General features: G+C 38.0%; 1 protein-coding gene across 1 annotated transcript in view; it reads right to left on the bottom strand.

The window, feature by feature from the left end:
- Nucleotides 1–22,304, bottom strand: part of SLC2A13 (solute carrier family 2 (facilitated glucose transporter), member 13) — a 582,019-nt gene that overhangs the window by 441,365 nt on the left and 118,350 nt on the right. The window contains exon 3 of the mRNA XM_006888200.1: nt 4,977–5,185. Within this exon, the coding sequence (XP_006888262.1) occupies nt 4,977–5,185 (209 nt within the window). The remainder of the gene's footprint in view (nt 1–4,976; nt 5,186–22,304) is intronic.

The raw sequence follows: 22,304 nt of genomic DNA, 5'->3' as shown, positions 1-22,304 counted from the left end.
AGGTCATTACAATTGTGAAATAAAGCTTAAACTGGTGGTCAAGTATCTCAATAATAAAAGAGCGTGCATGCGCGCGTGCGCGCATGCACACACACACACACACACACACACACACACACACAGATTACCAGTGGCAAACCTCTCTACATCAATTCAAGCCATAAAGCTATTAATGCTGTCCTTCTTAAAAGGAATATAACATGGAAGAAGTATTGCTGATGGGAATGTAAAGTGGAGGGATGCTATGGGAAATAGTTTGGCAGTCCTGAATAAAACTAGTCATGGAACTATTATATGACCCATAAATTCCACTCCTAAGTATATACTCCTAGGTATATAATAGGAAGGAAGGACTCAAATAGATACATCGACACTGATTTTCATTATAGCAAGCTTCATAATAGCCAACAGGTAGAAATGACACAACAGGCTCTGAACATGAATGGATTAATAAAATAATAAATCCACACAATCAGATACTATTCAGTCATAATGAGAAAAGAAATTCTGGTACATGCCAGCACAAGGATAACACTGAAAACATTATACTGAGTGAAGTGATCTAGATACAAAAGGCAGAATTTTGTATGATTCTATTTTGACTTTATGATTCCATTTACATGAAACATTCGAAGCTGGGAAATCCATTAATACAAACGTATATTAGTGGCTACCAGGGACTTGAGAGTGGGGAAATGAAGAGTTGAATAATAATAACATCAATTATAAAAGAAATCTAAGAGATTAATTTTCAAATTAAACAAGATGATAACACTTCAAACAATACAAATCTTGAAATTGATAAATTAATAATCAATTCCATTAGTTAAGAAAGTTTTTTGGCAATGGTTCATACCATTATTATTTTCATGAATATGGAAGATGAATAATATATACATACATTCGGTTTGAATATACAGACACATATATAGGTATAAGGTTCACATCCACCAGATGTTCCACAGGAGAAAGATGGGCAATCTCTTCCCAAGTGATTAATTGCCTCTGAAAAACCTCTGGAGGGTCAGCTATGGGTGAGTCCTGACTCGATGGTACACAACAATAATAGTATATATAATGATATGTAATAGTAAATATACTAGTTATATATTATATTAAAAGTATCTATGTATATGAGTGTGTGTATATACACACACAGTGTAGAACTTATGACAGCTAGAACCTAAAGCAGAAACCTGTTAGAGGAGGAAAACCAGTATTTTCCACTAATAGAGATGGATAGGAAAGTGGTTAAGAGTATGGGCTTCTCAAAGTGTAAAACTTATTTGAGACCTTGAGATTCTCTGAAAAACAAGCCAGTCCAGTAAGTTCCAACTCTCTGAACTCTGTATGAATCCTATGAGAGCTAGAGCTCACCTGGACTGGCTTGTTTTTCTAGACTTCAAAAGTTTTTCACCTTTTACAGTAAGTAGAAACACATTGTGAAAACAACTGTAGAAAACAAACTGTGGCTCACCTTGAGGCAAATGGAAATGGCAGAACACTTGATTGTGTTCGTGCAAAACCTATAATCACACCAGGAAGCAGTTCTCAGAACAGAGCAAAAAAACAGCTGCATGGTTCAAAATCAGAACAGCAATGTGTCCAGGATGCATCCTGTCTCCATAACCTTTTCAATATATATATTCAGAACAGATCATTTGGGAACCTGGGCTTTATGAGGAGAAATGTGACATCAGGATTGGAAGAAGACTCATCAACAACCTACATTATGTAGATGATACAACCTTTCTTGCTAAAACTGAGGAGGACCTGAAGCTGCAGCATGTCAAGGACATGTCTTTAATATGAATTGAAGCTCAACATCAAGAAGACAAATATTCTCATCACTGGGGCTATTGGTAGCACCATGATAGATGGAAAAGAGATTAAGGTTGTTTACAATTACAGCTTGCTCGACTCCACAATTAACTCTCTTGGCACAAGCATTCAGGAGATCAAAAAACAAATTGCATCACGTAAATTTGCTGTAGGGGACTTCTCCAGAATACAGAGAAGCAACAATGACAGTCTGGACATTATGGTGCACCAGATCCAGGCCATGGTCTTTGCATTTCGTTGTTATACATCAGAGAGTTGGACAACGACTAAGGATGACAGAAGAGTTGATGCCTTTGAGTTGTGGTGCTGGAGAAGAATCTTAAACATACCACAGACCACCAAGAAAACAAATAAGTCTGTCTTGCAGAGGATAAAACCAAATTTCTCCTTGGAGGCTAGGATTTTGAAGCTCTGTCTCACATACTTTGGGCTTGTGGCAAGGGGGGACTGACTAGTTCTTAGAGAAGGACATCATGTTTGGAAGGGTGGAGGGACAGCACAGGAGAGGAGAACTCTGGATGAAATGGATTGATACAGTAACTGAGACAATGGAGGCAGGCATGTCAGAGTCAGTGAGGTTGTTTCAAGACAGGGCAGGCTTCAGAGCTGTTGTACATATGGTTGCTATGAGTCACAGATGACTCAATGGTACCTAACAGCAACAACACCCGTAAACTGACGTACTGACATTCACAGGTTTAGCTTGTATCAGATCTTTATATAAATATACAACTGATTGTCAAAACAACAATTGACATGATTGTTGTTGTTGTTGTTATGTGCCGTCGAGTCGTTTCCGACTCATAGCGACCCTATGCACAACAGCCCTAAACCCTGCTCTATCCTGCGCCAACCGCACAGCCTCTGACACACCCATCCCGATTACCCCAGTCACCGAATCAATCCATCTCATAGAGGGTCTTCCCCTCCTGCGCTGTCCCTCCACCCTCCCAAGCATGATGTCCCTCTCCAAGGACCCGTCCCTCCTGGCAACATGTCCAAAGTATGTCAGACAAAGCCCCAGAATCCTTGCCTCCAAGGAGTAGCCTGGTTTAATCCTCTCCAAGATGAATCTGTTTGTTTTCCTGGCAGTCCATGGTACATTCAGTACCCTTCTCCAGCACCACAGCTCAAAAGCATCCACTCTCCTCCTGTCCTCCCTAGTCATTGTCCAACTCTCTGATGCATAACAAGTGATTGCAAATACCATGGCCTGTATCAGGCGCACCTTAGTCTCCAGAGAGACACTGTTGCTCCTGAGTACCTTAGAGAGGTCCCTGACAGCAGACTTTCCCATCGTGATACGCTTTTTGATTTCCTGACTGCTGGTGCCAAGAGTGTTGACTGTGGAGCCGAGCAAACTGAAGCTGTGAACACTCTCAATCTCTTCGTCATCCATCCTGACGCTGCCAATTGGCCCAGTGGCGAGAATCTTTGTCTTCTTGACATGATGGGGGGGAAAAAATCCAAACACACAAAAAAAAACCCTCACATCAATTACTCATGTTGTTCTCATATGTGTCGAAACAGAACTGTGTTCCATAGATAGGGTTTTCAATGTCTGATATTTTGGAAATAGAGCAGCAGGTCTTTCTTCCAAGGCATTACTTTTGGTCACTACCTGAGAATTTTAACCTTTTGCTACCCCCTAGGGACATATACAGAAGCTGTGGTGGCCTGGTGGTAAGAAGCTGCACTACCAACCCAAAGGCGGGCAGTCTGCATTTGACAGCTGCTCCTCGAGAAAAATACAGGTAATCTCCTGTGCAATTTATAGCCTCTGAAAACATGCTGAAGAGTCAGCTATGGTTCGGTCCCAACTCAGCACACAACCACAGATACACATGAAAGAGCTCTGGTGGCAGAGTCCAAAGCCTGTGCCTCTCTAGAGGTTCAAACCCACAACTAGCTCATTGGGAAAAAGATAAACAATCTCCTCCATGTGATTTATAGCACTTGAAAACCAACTGGCACATCAGTCATGAGTTGGTCATAACTTGAGATCAATGAGAAAGACATAATAAAAACATATATATGTGCATACAATGATGGGAACTAAAAACATTTACATTAAAAAGAGTATCCAAAAATAAGAAAAATAATTATCAAAGTACAGTAGCAGCATGAAGGACATTGGCAATGAAATAAATGGTAAAGAACTCAGCTGTCTTAAGAAAAGTCAACAGTTTATATTCACCAGCTGCTGAGCAGGAGAAAGATGTGAGTCTATTTCCATAAGGAGTCATCTTGGGAGCACTATGAGGGAGTTCTACCCTGTCCCACAGGGTTAATGGGTCATAACTGCCTCTACAGCAGTGACTTTAGCTTAATGATGTTATGAGGGCTCGGGAGTAGGGAAATGCTTGCACTTGGCTACTAATCAAAAGAAGGATTATTCAATCCCATCCAACAATACCAAGGAAGAAAAACCCAATCATGCATTTCCAGAATCTGAAGCTTCATCTGACATACTTTGGGCATGTTGCAAGGAGGGACTGGTCCTTGGAGAGGGACATCATGTTTGGCAGAGTGGAGGGGTGGCAAAGGAGGGGAAGACCTTCGATGAGATGGATCAATTCTGTGACTGGAGCAGTGAGAATAAGTGCGTTTGAGATGGCTAGGTTGGCCCAGGATAGATCAGCATTTAGAGCTCTTGTACATAGGGTCACTATGAGTCGCAAACAACTCGATGGCACATAACAACAATAACAACAGCAAAGAAAACCCTATATAGCAATTCCACTCTGCTACAGAGGGCCACCATGAATCAGAATGGAGTCAGCAGCAGTAGGTTTCATTTTCTATATTTAGTAGCATTATGAGGGGTTTTGTTTGGTTTTTTATTACTTTTTCAAATAATATTATATTGTTTTTAAATTACAATATGATTATTTTAGTGTAGTTAGACACATAAAACCAGTATATCACTTAAAAATGTCAAATGTTACTAAAAGAACCAAGGGGAGGATAGGCAATCTCCTCTGGTGGGAACAACTGCCTCTGAAAACCCACGAGAAGGTCATCTATGTGTTGGTTCTGAGTTGACAGTAAACAACAACAACAACTGAAATAATACCATTTTAAATGAAAACAGTGCAGAGTTTTAAAATTCACATCAATATGAAACCACATACCTGAGCCAATCTCTTTTTCCTCTTCTTCAATGTTGTTTTTGATGCTGTCATATTCCTCATCAATGGTCTGGTTACCACGCATCTGAGATAAAATTCGACGGGCTTTCTGAGTTTGCCCTTTCTGAATAAGCCAGCGAGGGCTTTCAGGTAGAAACAGAAAGCCAAAAAACTGTATAACAGCTGGGATTGCCGCAAGACCCAACATATACCTGCAATAAGAAATTCACAGGTTACTGCAAAATTTGGTCTTATTAGCACTGAGCATAAAGAAAAAGTTTGTGTCTACCACCTGGAAAAATGATACCTGATAATGCTAAATCACTCAGAATGATTTAATTATGTTGGTATGTGATGATAAAAAAAATATTTTTATGTTGCATGAAAATGAAGACGAAGTTAATTCTTCACATTCACAATTTAAAATGAAAAATGGACAAAAGTTAATAAGTATGTATGTGTAATGGAAACTACAGTGAACTCTGATGGCCTAGTGCTACATGGGCAAGCTGAAGGCATGTAGTCAAGTCCACTAGCTCTGCAGGAGAAAGATGGGCAGTCTCTCCTCATGTGATTTACCTCTGAAAACCCACTCAAAGGTCAACTATGGGATTATTCTGACTCAATAGCACATACTAACAATAATAATCTAATCCAGCGACATCATGTAAAACAACACATTAGCCTTCTCTATTTAATAATAATATACCTAGCATAATTGCATTAATTATAAATTTTTCAATATAAAATGAATTATAAAAGTAATCACCAATATCTTCTATAAAAACATACCTTTATAAAAAGAAATATCTTTCTGTATAGTTATTTGTGCTCAGTGAATTAGTTAATTATGGTTATTTCAATTCTCCAATAAGCATCACATTTGATACTCTCAACTGAGGTGGACATATCCATAGCTAAACAAAGATAGCAGCCAGGAAGACATTTTAAGACTTGAAACACCAAAAAGTTCCTTATGCTGTTTAAATTATTTATCATCCATGGAAAGACTTTTCACAGAGGAAGACATTCTGATGGCCAACACACAAAGAAATGTTCAAAATCACTGGCAATAAGAGATGTAATCCAAAACCAAAATGTGATACTATCTCACCCCAGTAGCAATGACAAAGTTTAACAGAACAGCAATCAAAAAATGCTGGAAAGGATACAGAGATATAGGAACTCTCAAATTCCATTGGTGGGATAGTAAAATGGTGTAACCACTTTGGAAAGCACTTTAGCATTTCTTGAAAAAACGGAACACAGAAATTCTGGATGATATAGCTCCTTTACTGTTTGGAATATACCCCAAGAAAGTGAGAACTGAGGCACAAATGGAGGTTTGTACACTAATGTTCGTAAGTGCATTGCTTAATAACACAAGAACATGGAAACAGCCCAGATGCCTAAACACAATTGAATGGACTGAGAAAGTGTCAGATATTCACAAGTTGGAATACTACACAGCACTCAGGGGCAATGAATTAAAACATGACTACATACTTGGAAGAGACTGGAAAACATTATGCTGAGTAAACTAACTCAGTCTCATAAGGACAAATACTGCATAAGACCATTATTGTAGGAATAGAAAGGTAACTAGTAAAATGTGTCTGAGGAGCCAAGAAAAGGGGCAAGGGAACAGAGGAGTGAGGATAGGCAGGAGGAAACCAGACGGTGGCACAATTTAATGGGCAAAGGGAGAGGCGATAAAGGAAATGGGAAAGATTTGGTGAGGATCTGGAAAGAAAAGGTAATAGCATAGTTTAATACTGGTTAATTTTATACAACATAATAAATAGGAATGAAACACAATGTACAAAAGACAATCTGAATGAAATGTGAAACACACTCTATACAAACTTTGTAAGCAAACCAATGGAGTAAAAAAATCAAGAGAGCCAAACTTAACTGGCATTTCTTAAGCTGAAGGAACTAAAGAATAAATTCAATTCGTGAGTTGAAATATTTAAGAATGCTATGGGCAGAATATTGAATGATCCAAGAAGTATTAAAAGAGGATGGAAAGAGTATACAGAGTCACTGATTCAAAAAGAACTAGCTGACACAGAAGAATTTAAAGAAACAACATATGATCAACAGGCAATGGTGATAAAGAAGGCGGTTCAGACTGCTCTGAAGGACTTGGCAAAAAATAAAGCCCCAGGAATTGATGCAATACCAATTGACATATTTTAACAAACACATGCTGCCCTGGATATGCTCACTAGGTTGTGTCAAGAAATTTGTAGGACAAACACCTGGCCAACTGACTGGAAGAGTTATTCCAAAAGAAAGGTGATCCAACAGAGTGTGGAAATTATCGAACAATATCACTCATATCACACACAAACAAAATCCTGTTGAAGATTATCCAAAGATGGCTGGAACAGTACATTGACAGAAAACTACCAGAAATACACACTGAGTTTAAAAGATGTCATGGCACTAGTGACATTACCGCCAATGTCAGATGGATCTTGGCAGAAAGCAAAGAGTACTAAAGAAATGTCTGTTTTATTGACTATGCAAAGGCATTTGATTGTGTGGATCACAATAAATTGTGGTTAACTTTGAATAGATTGAGAATCCCAGAATACCTGATTGTGCTTATGCAGAACCTATACTTGGACCAGGAAACAATCCTCAGAACAGAGGAAGAAAACACTATTGTCCAAAATCAGGATAGGAGTGTGTCTGGGATGCATGCTGTCTCATAGCTTTTAAATCTACCTGCAGAACAGATGAGTTGGGAAGCAGGGTTTTATGAAGAGGAATGTGTCATCAGGATTGGAGGAAGACTCATCAACAACCTGCATCATGCATATGAAACAACCTTGCTTGCTGAAACTGAGAAGGACCTGAAGTGCTTGCTGCAGAAGGTAAAGGACAATAGTCTTCAATATGGAATGAAGCTCAACATCAAGAAGACAAACATTCTTACCACTGGGCCAATTCACAGCACCACTGTAGACAAAAGATTGAGGCTGTTAACAGTTATAGCTTGTTTGGCTCCATAATCAACAGTCTTGGTACCAGTAGTCAGGAAATTAAAAAAAAAGAAAAAAGAATTGCACTGGGAAAATCTGCTGTCAGGGACTTCTCTAGAGTACTGAGAAGCAACGATGTCAGTTTAGAGATTAAGATGCGCCTGATCCAGCCCACGGTCTTCACAAGTACTTGCTATGCATCAGAGAGCTGGACAATGACTAAGGATGACAAAAGAAGAATCAATGCCTTTGAGTTTTAGTCCTGGAAAAGAGTCTTGAACATGGACTGCTAAGAAAACAAGTAGGTCATCTTGGAGAGGGTGAAACAAAGTTTCTCATTGGAGGCTATGATTTTGAAGCTTCATCTCACATACTTTGGACAAGTGGCCAGCAGGGACCGCTACTTGCAGAAGGACATGCTGGTTGGAAGGGTGGAGGGACCGTGAAAGAGAGGAAGACCCCTGATGAGATGATTGATGCAGTAACTGAGGCAACGGAGGTAGATGTGTCAAAGTCAGTGAGACTGGCTTAGAACACTGCAGGTTTCATAGCTACTGTGCATAGGGTCTTTATGAGTTGCAGGCAACTCCATGGCACATAGCAACAACAAAAAAATTTTTAAAAAGAGAATCAAACTGATAAAAAAATTTCTTTGTCATCTCCTTTGAAATGCCTATTAAGAACGGATGGCAAAGTTCTCAGAGCAAATAAACATTTCATTTTAAACTCATCAAAGAAATATTTTATAAACAAAGAAAAGAATTTATTAACATTAAAACTATTTCTGAAATATTCTGACCAACTAATCAACATTTGTTAGCTTTAACTTTTATTGACTGGTTGTGTGGTTGTTGTTGTTATGTGCCATCAAGTCACTTTGCTCATTGACTGGTTAGTTTATATGAACTTTAAGGTCTCCTTCAATTGGAAATACCTATGAGTCTATGATACTCGCATGTATTCTGTTAAACCAGAGTGTGTTATGCTACTGCAGGTTTCCTGGGTATGTTCACTAAGCAGAGTTCATAAAGTCAAAACCATTCACATAACCCAAATGCTCACTGGTATTTATCAGTCAATGAAAAGAAACCTAATACAGTTCCCAAAGCTAGTCTAATTTTGCCTAAACTCAAATTACAGCAACCTTAAAGTTTCCAGACATGATTTTTGTAAATATATTCACTAATTTCCAAGTAATTTTGATTCCCAATACACTAGAAGAATAAAAAGCAACAGTCAGATGGTTACTAAAAGCATCTTTCACCCTGGACAATGACTAGATCTTCACAGAAAATCTGAACAAAGATTTAGAAAGTAAACAAATTACTTATGAAAGGCTTGTTAAATGAATCATTTGGCATGTAATATCACAAGATATTTCAGAAGAATTTAATACTTTAATTCACAGTCTCTTACAATTACACCAGTATTTAATCACTCCCTCCCACGTTCACAACTAAAAAGTAGGTTTTATTGAAGCCTCAGTTTATATCTCTGTTACTTATAAGCTATAAATTCTTTACCTGTCTTTTTCCACTGTATATACTTAACTATATTTGGCACAGCATCTGGTATACAATCTAGCACAAGGCAAACATTTAGTAAATGCTTCATAAAAAGATTTGAAATAATTATGTAACTAAGATTTTTGTACTAAGCAAGTGAAAATAATTGTGCTTAAGACTCATATAGCAACACTTTATAAGGTATCTATTTCAAATAACTTAAATCAGCCAAGTCACTTGTTCATTCCTTCTAATCGAACTATTATTCTAAATGTAACCAGAGCTCTCTAGACCTTTACTATTGGATGGATCAGTTTTTAGATTAGAAATAGAAAAATCAGCTCAAACAAATGCATTTTTTTCTGGATTTTCCCCCAGGACATGGTAACTTGTGCAAATAAAACTGTTATTTAAATGTATGTTTCATTGCCACGACTGATCAAAATTTTTATTCAGGTTGTGTTCTCTGTTACACAATTTGGAAAATAAAAGGTTATAAGATATTGCCAACTTTGTAAAAAGAAAGGCACAAAGATGATACTAAATATAATGGATTGAAACTCAAAATACGCTTGATTAAAAAATAACAATTTATAAAGATGAAAGCTTTTATACTTATTTCTCTGCATCTCTCATGATCTTCACTTCTGTTTTCCAAAATTCTCTAGTGGTGAATTATGATTAAAGAGTTTAAAAGAATCCTTAAAAGAAGCACTTGAACATAAAAACGAAATAATTTTTAAGCCGAAAGATGCTCGCTCACTTGACACTTTGCACTTTACTACTTGCTATTTAATCACAGGGCCAATATCAATATAGCAAAAAAACTTTAGTCACATTTTTACAGGTTTGCATGCAATCATTTATAAGCACTATTTCATGCATGTACATTGTGTTTTATACAATCTTTCATTTATCCTGGGTTTTGTTCCCATGTACTGTGCTTTATATAATTGTTCACACACATGGTATTTCATATAATTGTTATTGATCCTTGCCTACTGTCATCCATCTTCCAGAATCTTTCCTATTCCTTCAACCCCCTAATCTGCTCACTAATATCTGCTATCCTGATAATTTCCCTCCTGTTCCCTGCTCCCTTTTGTCCTTCACCTTTTGAACATTTATGCCCATGCTGCTCAAGTCCCTATTTTTTTATGTTATTTAGTGATAATGGCTTTGTGCAGTATTTGTCTTTATGAGGCTGATTCAGTTCACTCAGTATAATGCTCTCTAGACTCTTTCATATTCTGTAATATTTTATAAAATTGTCAGTTCTTTAGTGCTGCATAATAAATATTCCACTGAATATACCACAATTCCTGAATTTGCTTAGGCTGTTTCAATTTTTTTGCTATTATGAATAATGCTGCTATGAACACAAGTATACAAATCTCCATTTGTATCTCAATTTTACTTTCCTTGGGGTATAGCAATGGAATAGCTGGGTCATAGGGGATTTCCATGTTCAGATTTCTGAGGAACACCAAGCTTCCTTCCAGAGTAGCTAGACCATTTTACAATCCCACCAGCAGTGCATGCATGCAAATTTCAATTTCTCCACATTCTCTCCAGTACTTATTGCCTGCTGTGCTGTTAAACTTTGCTACTGCTACCGGGGTGAGAAGGTATCTCACTGTGGTTTTTATTTGCATCTCTCTTGTCAGTGCTTCTGAACTTTTCTTTTTTTTTATTAATGTTAGTGAAAATTTACAGAGATTTTGGATTTCCATTCATTCATTGTCGCACTTTTCTCCCGGCCCACCCCTCCCGCTCCCCCCAACTTGCTCTTCTCTTTGAAAAGTAAAAGAAAAATTCTCTCATTGTTATATAATCCCTCCCCTCAAGTCCACTCCTTTGTGCACCCTTCATTCTGGACTCCTGTCATGACAATAATACCTAATCACATATCCTTTTAAACAGTTCTCTCTCTCATCTGTTTCAATGCAGTATACATAATTCATCCCATCTTTCGCAGGCTTTTGAACATTTCTTAATGTATCTGTTGGCCATCTAAATGTCTATCTTTGTAAAGTGTCTTTTCATGTCTTTTACACATTTTGTCATTCAGTTATCAGTCGTTTCCTTGTGGAGGCCCTTTAGTGGTCTGTAAACTTCTCATGAGAACCTTATATGAGATGTCACTGTCAAATGTTTTTCCCAATCTGCAACTTTTATTTTCACTCTACTGGGAAAGTATTGATGCACACAGGAACCAGCTTTTTAGAAGGTCTCAATCACTGTTATTTTCCTCTCCTGATTGTGCATTTCTGGCTATAGAAGCCTATTTATGCGACAGACTAGAGCTTCTAAATTTAGTCCCATTTTGTTGTTTATGATCCATATGGCTGTGGATTTTATCCATAGGTCTCTGATCCACCTTGGGTTGATGATTGCTGTGTATGGTAAGAGATGTGAATCCTGCTTCAGCTTTCTGCCAGTAGATATTGAATTTTTCTAGCACAATTTGTTATAGATGTTGTCATTTCCCCATTTGATAGGTTTTGTTTCCTTGTCAAATATCAGTTGACTGTAGATTAATGGGTTAATTTCTGGATTCTCAATTCTTTTTTTTTTTAAATTTTTTTGGATTCTCAATTCTATTCTACTGGTCTATGTGTCTGTCATTATACTGAAGTTGTTGTTGTTAAGTGCCATCGAGTCATAGGTGACTCATAGCGACCCTATGAACAAAAGACCTGAACACTTGTATAACTTTCATCATTTCTTCAGTTTCATAGGGTTTCCAGAGGCAAGCTATTATGGAAGTGGATGCCACTCCTGCTTCCAAGCTTGTTTTAACAGGGAGTGCCAACAAACACTCTCCACCAGGCGTAACCATTATCGCATTTGACACATCAGTGTGAGTGTTCAGCATTACAGCAATCACAAGTTACTTCTGTACAGCAAATGGACAGACAGACCAGGGCTATGCGACCCAGCAGAATGTTTGACCAAAAACAATTAAAATCATGCCTGAGGGCCACAGATTAAAATCACCCACCTTTGGCTGGGTAGCATCACTTTCTAGCCACCAGGCCAACCAAGCTCTACGTTGTTGTTGCTGCTGCTGTTGCTACTAAATGCCATCGAGTTGTAGGCAACTCATAGCAACCCTATGAATGAAAGACCTGAACACTTGTATGACGTTCATCGTTTCTCCAGGATCATAGGTTTCTGGAGGCAAGCTATTTCGGAAGTGCAATCTTGCTTACTACAATTGTGTAGTTGATTTTGAGATTAGGAAGTGCTATGCCTCCCACTTAATTTTTATTTTTTCAGAATAGTAGTGCTTATTCGCAGTCTCCTTCATTTGTTTGCTGATGGGCATTTTGGCTGCTTCCATTTTCTTGCTTTTGTGAAAAATGCTGCTATGAATATTGGTGTACAAATCTCCGTTTGTGTCTCAGTTCTATTTTCCTCAGAGTATTTTCTTAGCAGTAGAATAGCTGGGTCATTTGGAATTTGTATGTTCAGTTTTTCAAGGAAATGTCAAACTGTCTTCCAGAGTGGTTGCACCATTTTACAATCCCACCAACAATGTAGAAGAGTTTCAATTGCTCCACATTCCCTCCAATATTTATTGCCTGCTGTCTTTTTAATATTTGTCAATGCTACTGAGTGAGATGGTATCTCAATGTGGTTTTTATTTACATCTCACTTACTGCCAGTGATTTTAAGCATCTGCGTGTCTGTTGGCCATCTTCATCTTTGAAAGTCTTTATCTTTTGCCCATTTTGTAATTGGATTATCAGGGGGGTTTTGTTGTGGAGGCCCTGTAGGATTCTACAGACTTTTGTTATAAGATCCTTATTGGAGATGGCATTACCAAATGTTATTTCCAACTCAGTAAGTTTCCTTTTCACCTTATTGGTGAAACATTTTTTGATGCACGGAGGGACTTGATCTTTAGGAGGTTCCATTCATTGATATTATCCTCTCATGGTTGTACACCCACTGATTTTTGGATATTGACTTTTTTTTCTGGGAGTCAACTAAACTGGTCGGTTTGGGGTATTTTTTGGCGTGGGTTTTTTTTTTCTGTGTATACTATCATATTGTCTGCATATAGCAGTAGTTTTACCACAGCTTTCCAAATTTGCATGCCTCTTGTTTCCTTCGCTTGTTGTACAGCCCTAGCAAGTACTTCCAAGACAATATTGAAAAAAAATGCTGATAGTAGGCATCTTTGTCTGGTCCCTGTTTGTAAGGAAAATTGGTTTAGTATTTCTCCAATGAGAATAATGTTGGTTCTTGGGTTTGCATATATGCTTTTCATTATGCTAAGGAATAAAAAGTGAAAATACATAATTAGGTTATATTTTTTAACAACTGTTTAAAAAGAAGGTTTTTGTCTTTTAAAACCTGAGTCTATGACTGTAATTTTCACTCAGTGAATACTATTGTTGCTGTTACATGTGTATTGCTTCAAATCACAGTCATCCTATATAATAAAGCAAATTTGTCCAATAAAATTCACTAGGTTGGTAATATTAATGGGGGCCAATTGCCAGGTCTTTCTACAGAAAGGATTCAAGCTTCCACCTTTTAAGTTAGTACCTGCGGATTGAATCTTTGCTACACCAGGGCTCCATGCCCTCATAATAAGTACGTGAAAGGGAATCATCCACTCGGAACCACAACCATCCTGAAGAAGGATCATCCCTCTGTTGAGAAGCGAGAATAAGCAATAGGCTGCTCTGCCATGGTGTCCATAAGGAATTAAACCTGAGACTAAAAGAACATAATCACTTGTCATTCATCAGAGAGTTGGACAATGACCAAGGAGGATAGAAGGAGAATTGATGACTTTGAGCTGTGGTGCTGGAGAAGAGTATTGAATGTACCGTGGACTGCTAGGAAAACAAACAGATTCATCCTGGAAAGGGTTAAATCGGGTGGCTCCTTGGAGGCAAGGATTCTGAGGCTCTGTCTAACACACTTTGGTCATGTTGTGAGGAGAGACCGGTCCTTGGAGAAGGACATCATGCTTGTTGGGTGGAGGGACAGTGCAGGAGGGAAAGGCCCTCTATGAGATGGATTGATTCAGTGACTAGGATAATTGGGATGGGTGTGTCAGAGACAGTGGACTGGCACGGGACAGAGCAGAGTTTAGTGCTGCTGTACATAGGGTCGCTATAAGTCACAAGCGACTTGACGACACATAACAACAACAAAAGAACAAGATTACCACAGGCAAGGCTGTATTAGAGACCTTCAGGGTGTGCTAGATAGCAGAGAGGGCAGTTTTCAACCCAGCAGTCACCAACACTATAGGAAAATTCATTATTGCTGTTGCTGTCAAGTGCCAGTGAGTAGAGTACAACTCATAGTGACCCTATGAACAAGAAATCTGAGTCTGTCCTATCCTGCACCACCTTCATCATCCTGGACACATTTGTGTCCACTGCTGCAGACTCTGTATCAATTTATCTCATTGAGCGAATTCTCCTTCACTGACCTTCCAACTCTGCAACTATGAAGACCTTTTCCAAGGAACAGTCTCTCCTAATATGTTCCAAATAATCTGAGATAAAGTTTCACTATATGTTCGCCTCCAAGAAACATTCAGGTTGTATTTTCTCCAAGACATTTGTTCGTTCTTTTGGTTATCCATGGAATATTCAGCACTTTCTCCAATACCCCAACTGTAACACACTGACTCTTCTCTAACTTTATTTGCTGGTGACTGGAAAGGTTGTGTCTTGCATCAGGCACATCTCAGTCTTTAAATTGATATCATTGCTCTTCAATACTTTTGAGAAATCCCTGACTTTCTCACAAAGCTACAAGTCTCAAGATCTCCTGAACTGCTGGTAACAAAGGTATTAAGCATGGTTCAAGCAAGATGAAATCACTGAAAATGTCAATCTTTTCTCCATCTATCATGATGGCCCAGTGGTGAGAATTTCTGTTTTCTTGATGCTGATGTAATCTATATTTGAAGGCCACAGACCTTAATCCTCTGCAGTAAATGCTTCAGGCCCTCCTCACTTCAAGCAAATACAGTTTTGTCATCTGTATAATGCAGTTTGTTCATAAGCTTTTCTCCAATTCTAATGCTACAGTCTTCATAAAGCCCAGCTTCTCAAATGATTATACCTGCATACAGATTGAATAGTTATGCAGAGAGGATACAGCCCTCATGCACACCTTTCCCAATTTCACCTGTTCTGTTAGGAAAAGAGCTTCTTGATCTAGGTATAAATTCTGTATAATTAGATATTCTGGAATTCTGATTCTTCTCAAGGTTAATAATTGTTTGTTGTAATCCATATAGTCAAATATCTTTGCATAGTTAAACACAAATAGACATTCTTCGAATATTCTCTTCTTCCAGCCAATTTGAAATACCCATCTGACATCAGATATCCATCTGACATCAGCAATAATATCCCTGATACCACTGATTGAACTTCTGGAAGTTCTCTGTCAATGTACTGTTCTAATCACTTCTGGATGATCATAAATAATATTTTGCTTGTCTGTTGCATTAATGATATTATTTGATAATTTCCATATTCTGTGGATCACCCTTCTTGGGAGGCAGAACAAAGAGGGATCTCTTCAAGTCAGCTGGCCACATAGGTGTCTTCCAAATTTCCTGCTAAAGATTAGTGAACATGTCCAGGGCTATAACTGTTACGTGAATTATGCCAACTGGTATCCCACTAATATCTGAGGCTTTATTTATTGCCAATGCCTTCCATTTAGCTTGAACTTCTCCCTTCACCACCATCTTTATCACAGGTTACTTACTGAACTATTTCTATGTCGAACAATTCTTTTTTCTATACAGTAACTACCTTTTGATGTTTCCTAGATCATTCAACATTTTTTCCATACTGTCTCTCATTGTTTCAACTTGAGGATTGATTTGTTTCTCAGTTCTTCCAGTCTTCGAAATACCAAACAAGTTTCTTGTTTTTTTCTTTTTTATTCTCTAACTCCAGCTCTTTGCATATTCCATTATCATACTTTGCTCTGTTTTCTTGAGGTGCCCTTTGAAATCTTCTGCTCATTTATCTTACTAAGACATCTTTTTCCTGTTCTTTGGCTTTTCAGTGTCCTTGTTGGTGTTAGGTGCTTATCAACACTCTAGTGTAATTTTCAGTCTCTTCTGATATCCATTTTGGTGTCTTCTTTAAAAAAAAACCATGTTTCTTTAAGAAACACAGACATGTCTGTACACATGGATTTCACTGGATGTACTGAACAGGAATCAAGCTGACTTCATCTGTGAAAAGAATCACTGTAGAAGCTCAATATGAGGTGTTAAAACCAGGCCAAGTAGAGACTGTGGAACAGACCATCAATTGCTCATGTGCAAGTTCAAACTGAAGGGGAAAAAAAAAAATTAAGCCAAGTCAACAAGAACCAAATTATGACACTGAGTTTTTCCCACTTGAATTTAAAAAATCATTTTAAGAACAAGTTTGAGACATTGAAGACTAAAGATCAAAAGTCCAGTTAATTGTGCTATGACATTAAAGATATTATTTAAAAAGACAGAAAAAGTTCATTTCAAACACAGAGAAGAAAGAAAAGCAAAATACCATAAATGGGAAAAATAAAAATGGGCATAAGTGAAATCAAGGGTTCCGAAAGTTTCCCTTCAACTTACAAGTATCTACAAGAGTGGGAGGAGGGGCCATTTAAAACATGTTCTACAGAATATGTAATTTTATATCTTCTGGAGATTAGACAATATACAAAAGCTGAACAAAGGAACAGTGGGTCAATACCCTTCCAAGGATGATGTTCTTCTCCAAGAACTGGTCCCTCATGGCCCAAAGTATGTGAGATGGAGCTTCAAAATGCTGGCCTCAAGGGGAAAACTTGGTTTCACCTTTTCCATGAAAATTCTCCAGCATCAAAGCTCAGAGGCATCCCTAGACATTGTACAGATCTCTAACACATAATAAATAATTGTGAAGACTCTGGCCTGAATCAGGCACACCTTGGTCCCTATACTGACATTATTACTCTAGCTCTTTGGAAAGATCCCTGACAAAAGACTTCCCAAATGCAATTTGTCTTTTGATTTTCTGACTGCTGATGCCAAGAGTGTTGACTGGGGAGTTGAGCAAGCTAAGATTGTTAACAACCTCGATCATTTCGACTTCTACTCTAGTGCTGCTAATTGACCCAATGGTGAAAATACTTGTCTTCTTGATGTTGAGCTTCAATTCATATTAAAGACTACAGTCCTTGACTTTCTGCAGCAAATACTTCAGGTCCTCTTCAGTTTCGGCAAGGAAGGTTGTGTCATATGCATAATGCAGGTTGTTGATGAGTCTTCTTCCAATCCTGATGCCACATCCATTCTCATAAAACTTAGCCTCCAGATGATGTGTTTTGCATACAAATTGAAAGAAAGTGGCAACAAGACACATCCCTGACACACTCCTTTCCTGATTTTGAATTGTGCAGTGTTTCCTTCCTCTTTTCTGAGGATTGCTTCCTGGTCCAAGTATAGGTTTAGCATGAACATGATCAAGTGTTCTTGGATTCCCATTTTTCTCCAAGTTAGTCACAATTTGTTGTGGTCTACACAGTCAAATGCTTTTGCATAGTCAATGAAACACAGAAAGACATTCCTGTGGTACTCTTAGCTTTCTGCCAAGATTTATCTGACATTGGCAATAATGTCTCTAGTGACCCAGCCTCTAAAAAACCCAGTTTCTATTTCTGGTAGTTCTCTGCCAACGAACTGTACCAGCTGGTTTTGGATACTCTTCCACAGGATTTTGCTTCTGTGTGATATGAGTAATGTTGTACAATAGTTTTCCACACTCTGTGGGGTCACCTTTTCTGTGAATCATAATATGGATCTCTTCCAGTCAGCTGTCCGGGCAGTTGTTCTCCAGATTTCTTGGCACAACCTGGTGAGCATGTCTAGGCAGCACCTGTTTGCTAAAATATGACCATTGGTATTCCATCAATTCCTAGGGTCTTGTTTTTGCCAAGTCCTTCAGGGTGGCTTGAACTTCCTCCTTCATCACCACTGTGCTTTGGTCATATGTTGTTTCACGAAATTCTTCTGTGCCAGCCAATTCATATTGGTAGAGTGACTTTGTGTACATCTATATTCTTTTAATGCTTCTTGGATCATTTAATATTCTACCCCTTGCATCTCTAAGTATTACAACTTGTGGCTTGAATTTGTTCTTTGGTTCCTTCAGCTTAAGAAATGCTGAGCAAGCTCAGCCCTTTTGATTTTCTGAATCCAGCTCTTTGCACATTTCATTATACCACTTTGATTTGTCTTCACAAGTCACCCTTTGAAATTTTCTGTTCAGCTCCTAACTTCCTGGCTTCTTCCCTTTCCTTTGACTTCTTGGCATTCTAGTCCAATATTTAGAGTCTCTTCTGAGTTTCATCTTGGTCTTTCCTTCCTCTTGTCTTTGTAATGACCTTTTGTATTCTTCGTGAATGATATTCTTTATATCCTCCCACTGCTGTATATATCTGAAAAATCTATTTTATTACACTGCTGTTATTTTCCATCAACTCAGAACTGACTGACTGCTGATTCTCCAGCACATTTTCAAAGGCTGTAAATCGCACAGGAGGAGACTTCCCATCCTTCTTCCAGAGCAGCTGGTGGATTCAGAACAGTGCAGCTTCTTCCTACTCGGCCACCACAGCTCTCTATCTCAGTATGTTGTTGTTGTGTACCATTGAGTGGAGCTGACTCTCCAGTGTGTTTTCAGAAGCATTTAACTGCACAGGAGGGGACTGTCCATCTTTCTCCTATGAAACAATTGGTGGATTTGAACCACGTGCCTTGCAGCAGTTTCTTACCACTAGGCCATCAGAGCATCCACTATAGGAAACGTAAAAGTCCAGTTTGAACATGTGATAATTTAACAACAAAAGTACTAGGTAAAACTTAACTCCGTCATTAACATCTGTCATTCTGCCACACTCTGATGACTTAAATACTGCTGTGATGCTGGAAGCTAAGCAAGTGGTATTTCACACAGGAGGAAGGTCACCCAGTGTGAAGAGGTTTCATAAAACTTCCAGATGAAGACTCGAATGGGAAAATCTGACAATCTAAACTGACCATCAAAACCCTGATGAACAGCAGCAGAGCGCTGCCTCAACACAGCACAGCTGAGCGCCTTAGGTTGGAAAGTGCTCAAAATGTGATTAAGAAGAGCTACCTTTTCAAAGGAGAGTTGACCTTAATTATATGGATGGAATAAAGCTTTTGGGGTCTGCATTTGCTGATATGGCATGACTCAAAATGACAAGGAATAGCTGTAATCACCCATTAGTAACCAAGACATGATACATATTAAGTATAAATCTTGGAAACCTGGAAGATGTTAAAAAAAAAATTAAATTAAATGCACAAAGATTGACTGGCACCTTAGGTTTTACTAAGATAAAATGGAGTAGTTTTGCTCATTTGTAATCGCACAAATAGTCTAGTATGCCAGAAATGGCAAATGGAAGATGAATGGTGCTAACTTCATTCTCCAAAAGAACATTCCAAATTCTATCCTGAAACATACTGTCAATGATAGGATCAAATCTACATGCCCCAGAAAGACCATCTTTAAACTTTACTCCGTGTTCGAGAGCACGTTTCAGATTCACTTCTAACATCCATTGTGGTAGTTTTCCTTGCTCTATGGAAAAATTGATATTTCTTCACCCAGAGAGAACTTAACATAAAACAGGTTTATTTTTTATACAGACAAAATAATATTATGAAATGTGCAAAGAGTTGGAGTTATAAAACCAAAGGAAAGAAATGTCATAGTTCTCAAGCTAAAAGAAATAAGGAAACAATTCAAGATTTAAACTGCAATACCGAATGATTTAATGGGGAAAATACTAAAGAATGCAGAACAAGTACATGAAGATGGGAGGACAGTTTCCCTGCACCAAAAAGAACTGGTTAAAAGTCAGCTATTTCAACAGAGAGCATACGACCATGTGCCTACTGTACTGAAGGAAGAAGTCCAAGCTGCACTGAAGGCAGTGGTAAAAAAAAAAAAAAAAGGATGAAGAAATTTATGTAATACCAATTAAGATATTTCAGCAAACAGATACAAAGTTGGAAGCACTCATTAGCCTGTGCCAAGAAATTTAGAAATAAGAGTAACCTATTGGAAGAGACTGATACATGCACTCATATCAAACAAAAAACGATCCAGGTAAATGTGGAAATTATCAAACATTTTCATTATTATCTTCTTTAAGCAGAATTTTTACTGACGAAAATTAAAAGCTGATTACTGTTGAAGGTCAACAGGGATGTCCCAGAAATTCAAATCAGATTCAGAGTAAGAGGTAAAGCACAGTAGCTCATTGCTGAAGTCAGATGGATTCTGGCTGAAAGCAATTGTTGTTATATACCATTGAGTCAAAAGCAACCCATAAAAGATCTGATGTGAAAAATAATGTATACAAACTTTGTAAGTCAACCAGTATAAATTAAAAACATATTTTTTTAAAGGCCACCCACAGGCACTCAGTCAGGAGGAATTTGCAAATTTGTATAACAGATAATAGACTGGAAAAATGTGTGTCTTTGTGTTGGCAGTACAACTCCTTACACCAAGCAGAGAAAACCAGAAAGATATTTACCTGCTGCTGTACTAATTATGCAATGTGTGTAGTTAACACCATAAAGAACAGGAATGCTGAAATACTAAGAGCATTCAGGGGAAAACCTGTGCTTAGATTAGAGGAACCATACGGTGAAATAAACGGGTAACGTGAAAAGCAAAGGGGATCTGAAACAATGATGAACAACAAAATATGCAACCTTCAATATGAATTATACTTCTATAAAGAGAAAACAAAAATCCTCACAACTAGCTCAATGATGATAACATCAAGATTAATGAAGAAAAATGTGATATTTTCAAGGATTTCATTTTACATGGTTCTATGGTCAACACCCCTGGAAGAGGTAGACATGAAATCAGAAGGTATATTGAACGGGGCAGATATGCTGTGAAAGAACTCTTGACATTAAGCAAAGATGTCTTTTTGAGTATTACGATGTACCTGACTCAAAATCTGATCCTTGTTAGTCACCTTATATGCATGTAAAAGCTAGGCAATGTCCAAGGAAGACAAAAGAAGACTTGGTATCATTGAATTACTGTGTTGATGAAGATTACTGAATACACTGTGGAATACCGTAAGATCAAATATACCTGTCTTGGAAATTATCCCGCCAAATGGCATCTTAGGAGTCAGGAAGGGGAGACTTTAACAGTAAATTGCACTGAAGAGATTGACAATCTTTCTCCCACAGAGCAGCTGTTGGATTTGAACCACATCACCTCAGATTGACAATAGAGTTCCCTACCTGTAGGTCACCAGAGCTCCCTTTATAGGTACAGACTGACAGATTATTCTCTGGGGAAACAATTGATTCAAATTTGTTTTGGTTCAATCTGGTTCAAACCATCAGTTTTTCTAATAGTAACTAAGTGCCTCATCACTGCACCATCAGAGCTTCTTTTAATTTACTATAGTTTCGGGCTGGTGGTTTAAATCCATGAGTAGTGGTAAGGGAGAGAGTAAGGTAATCTTTTCCTGTGCAAATTAAAGCCTCTGAAAAGCCATTGATTATGAAAACCCAAGAGCTAACATTATTCTCAATGGAGAGAGGTTAAAGGCATTCCCTTTAGGAAGAGGAACTAGGCAAGGATGCCCATTATTTCCTCTCTTATTCAATATTGTATTGGAAGTCTTAGCGATAGCAATAAGACAAGATAAAGACATTAGAGGTATACAAATTGGCAAAGAGGAAGTAAAATTATCCCTCTATGCAGATGACATGATAGTATACTTAGAAA

The sequence above is a fragment of the Elephantulus edwardii genome, unplaced genomic scaffold (genome assembly GCF_000299155.1).
Source record: "Elephantulus edwardii isolate Elephantulus edwardi_28Jun2011 unplaced genomic scaffold, EleEdw1.0 scaffold00065, whole genome shotgun sequence".
Classification (NCBI taxonomy): Eukaryota; Metazoa; Chordata; class Mammalia; order Macroscelidea; family Macroscelididae; genus Elephantulus; species Elephantulus edwardii.
This window is presented reverse-complemented; position numbering and strand designations above follow the sequence as displayed.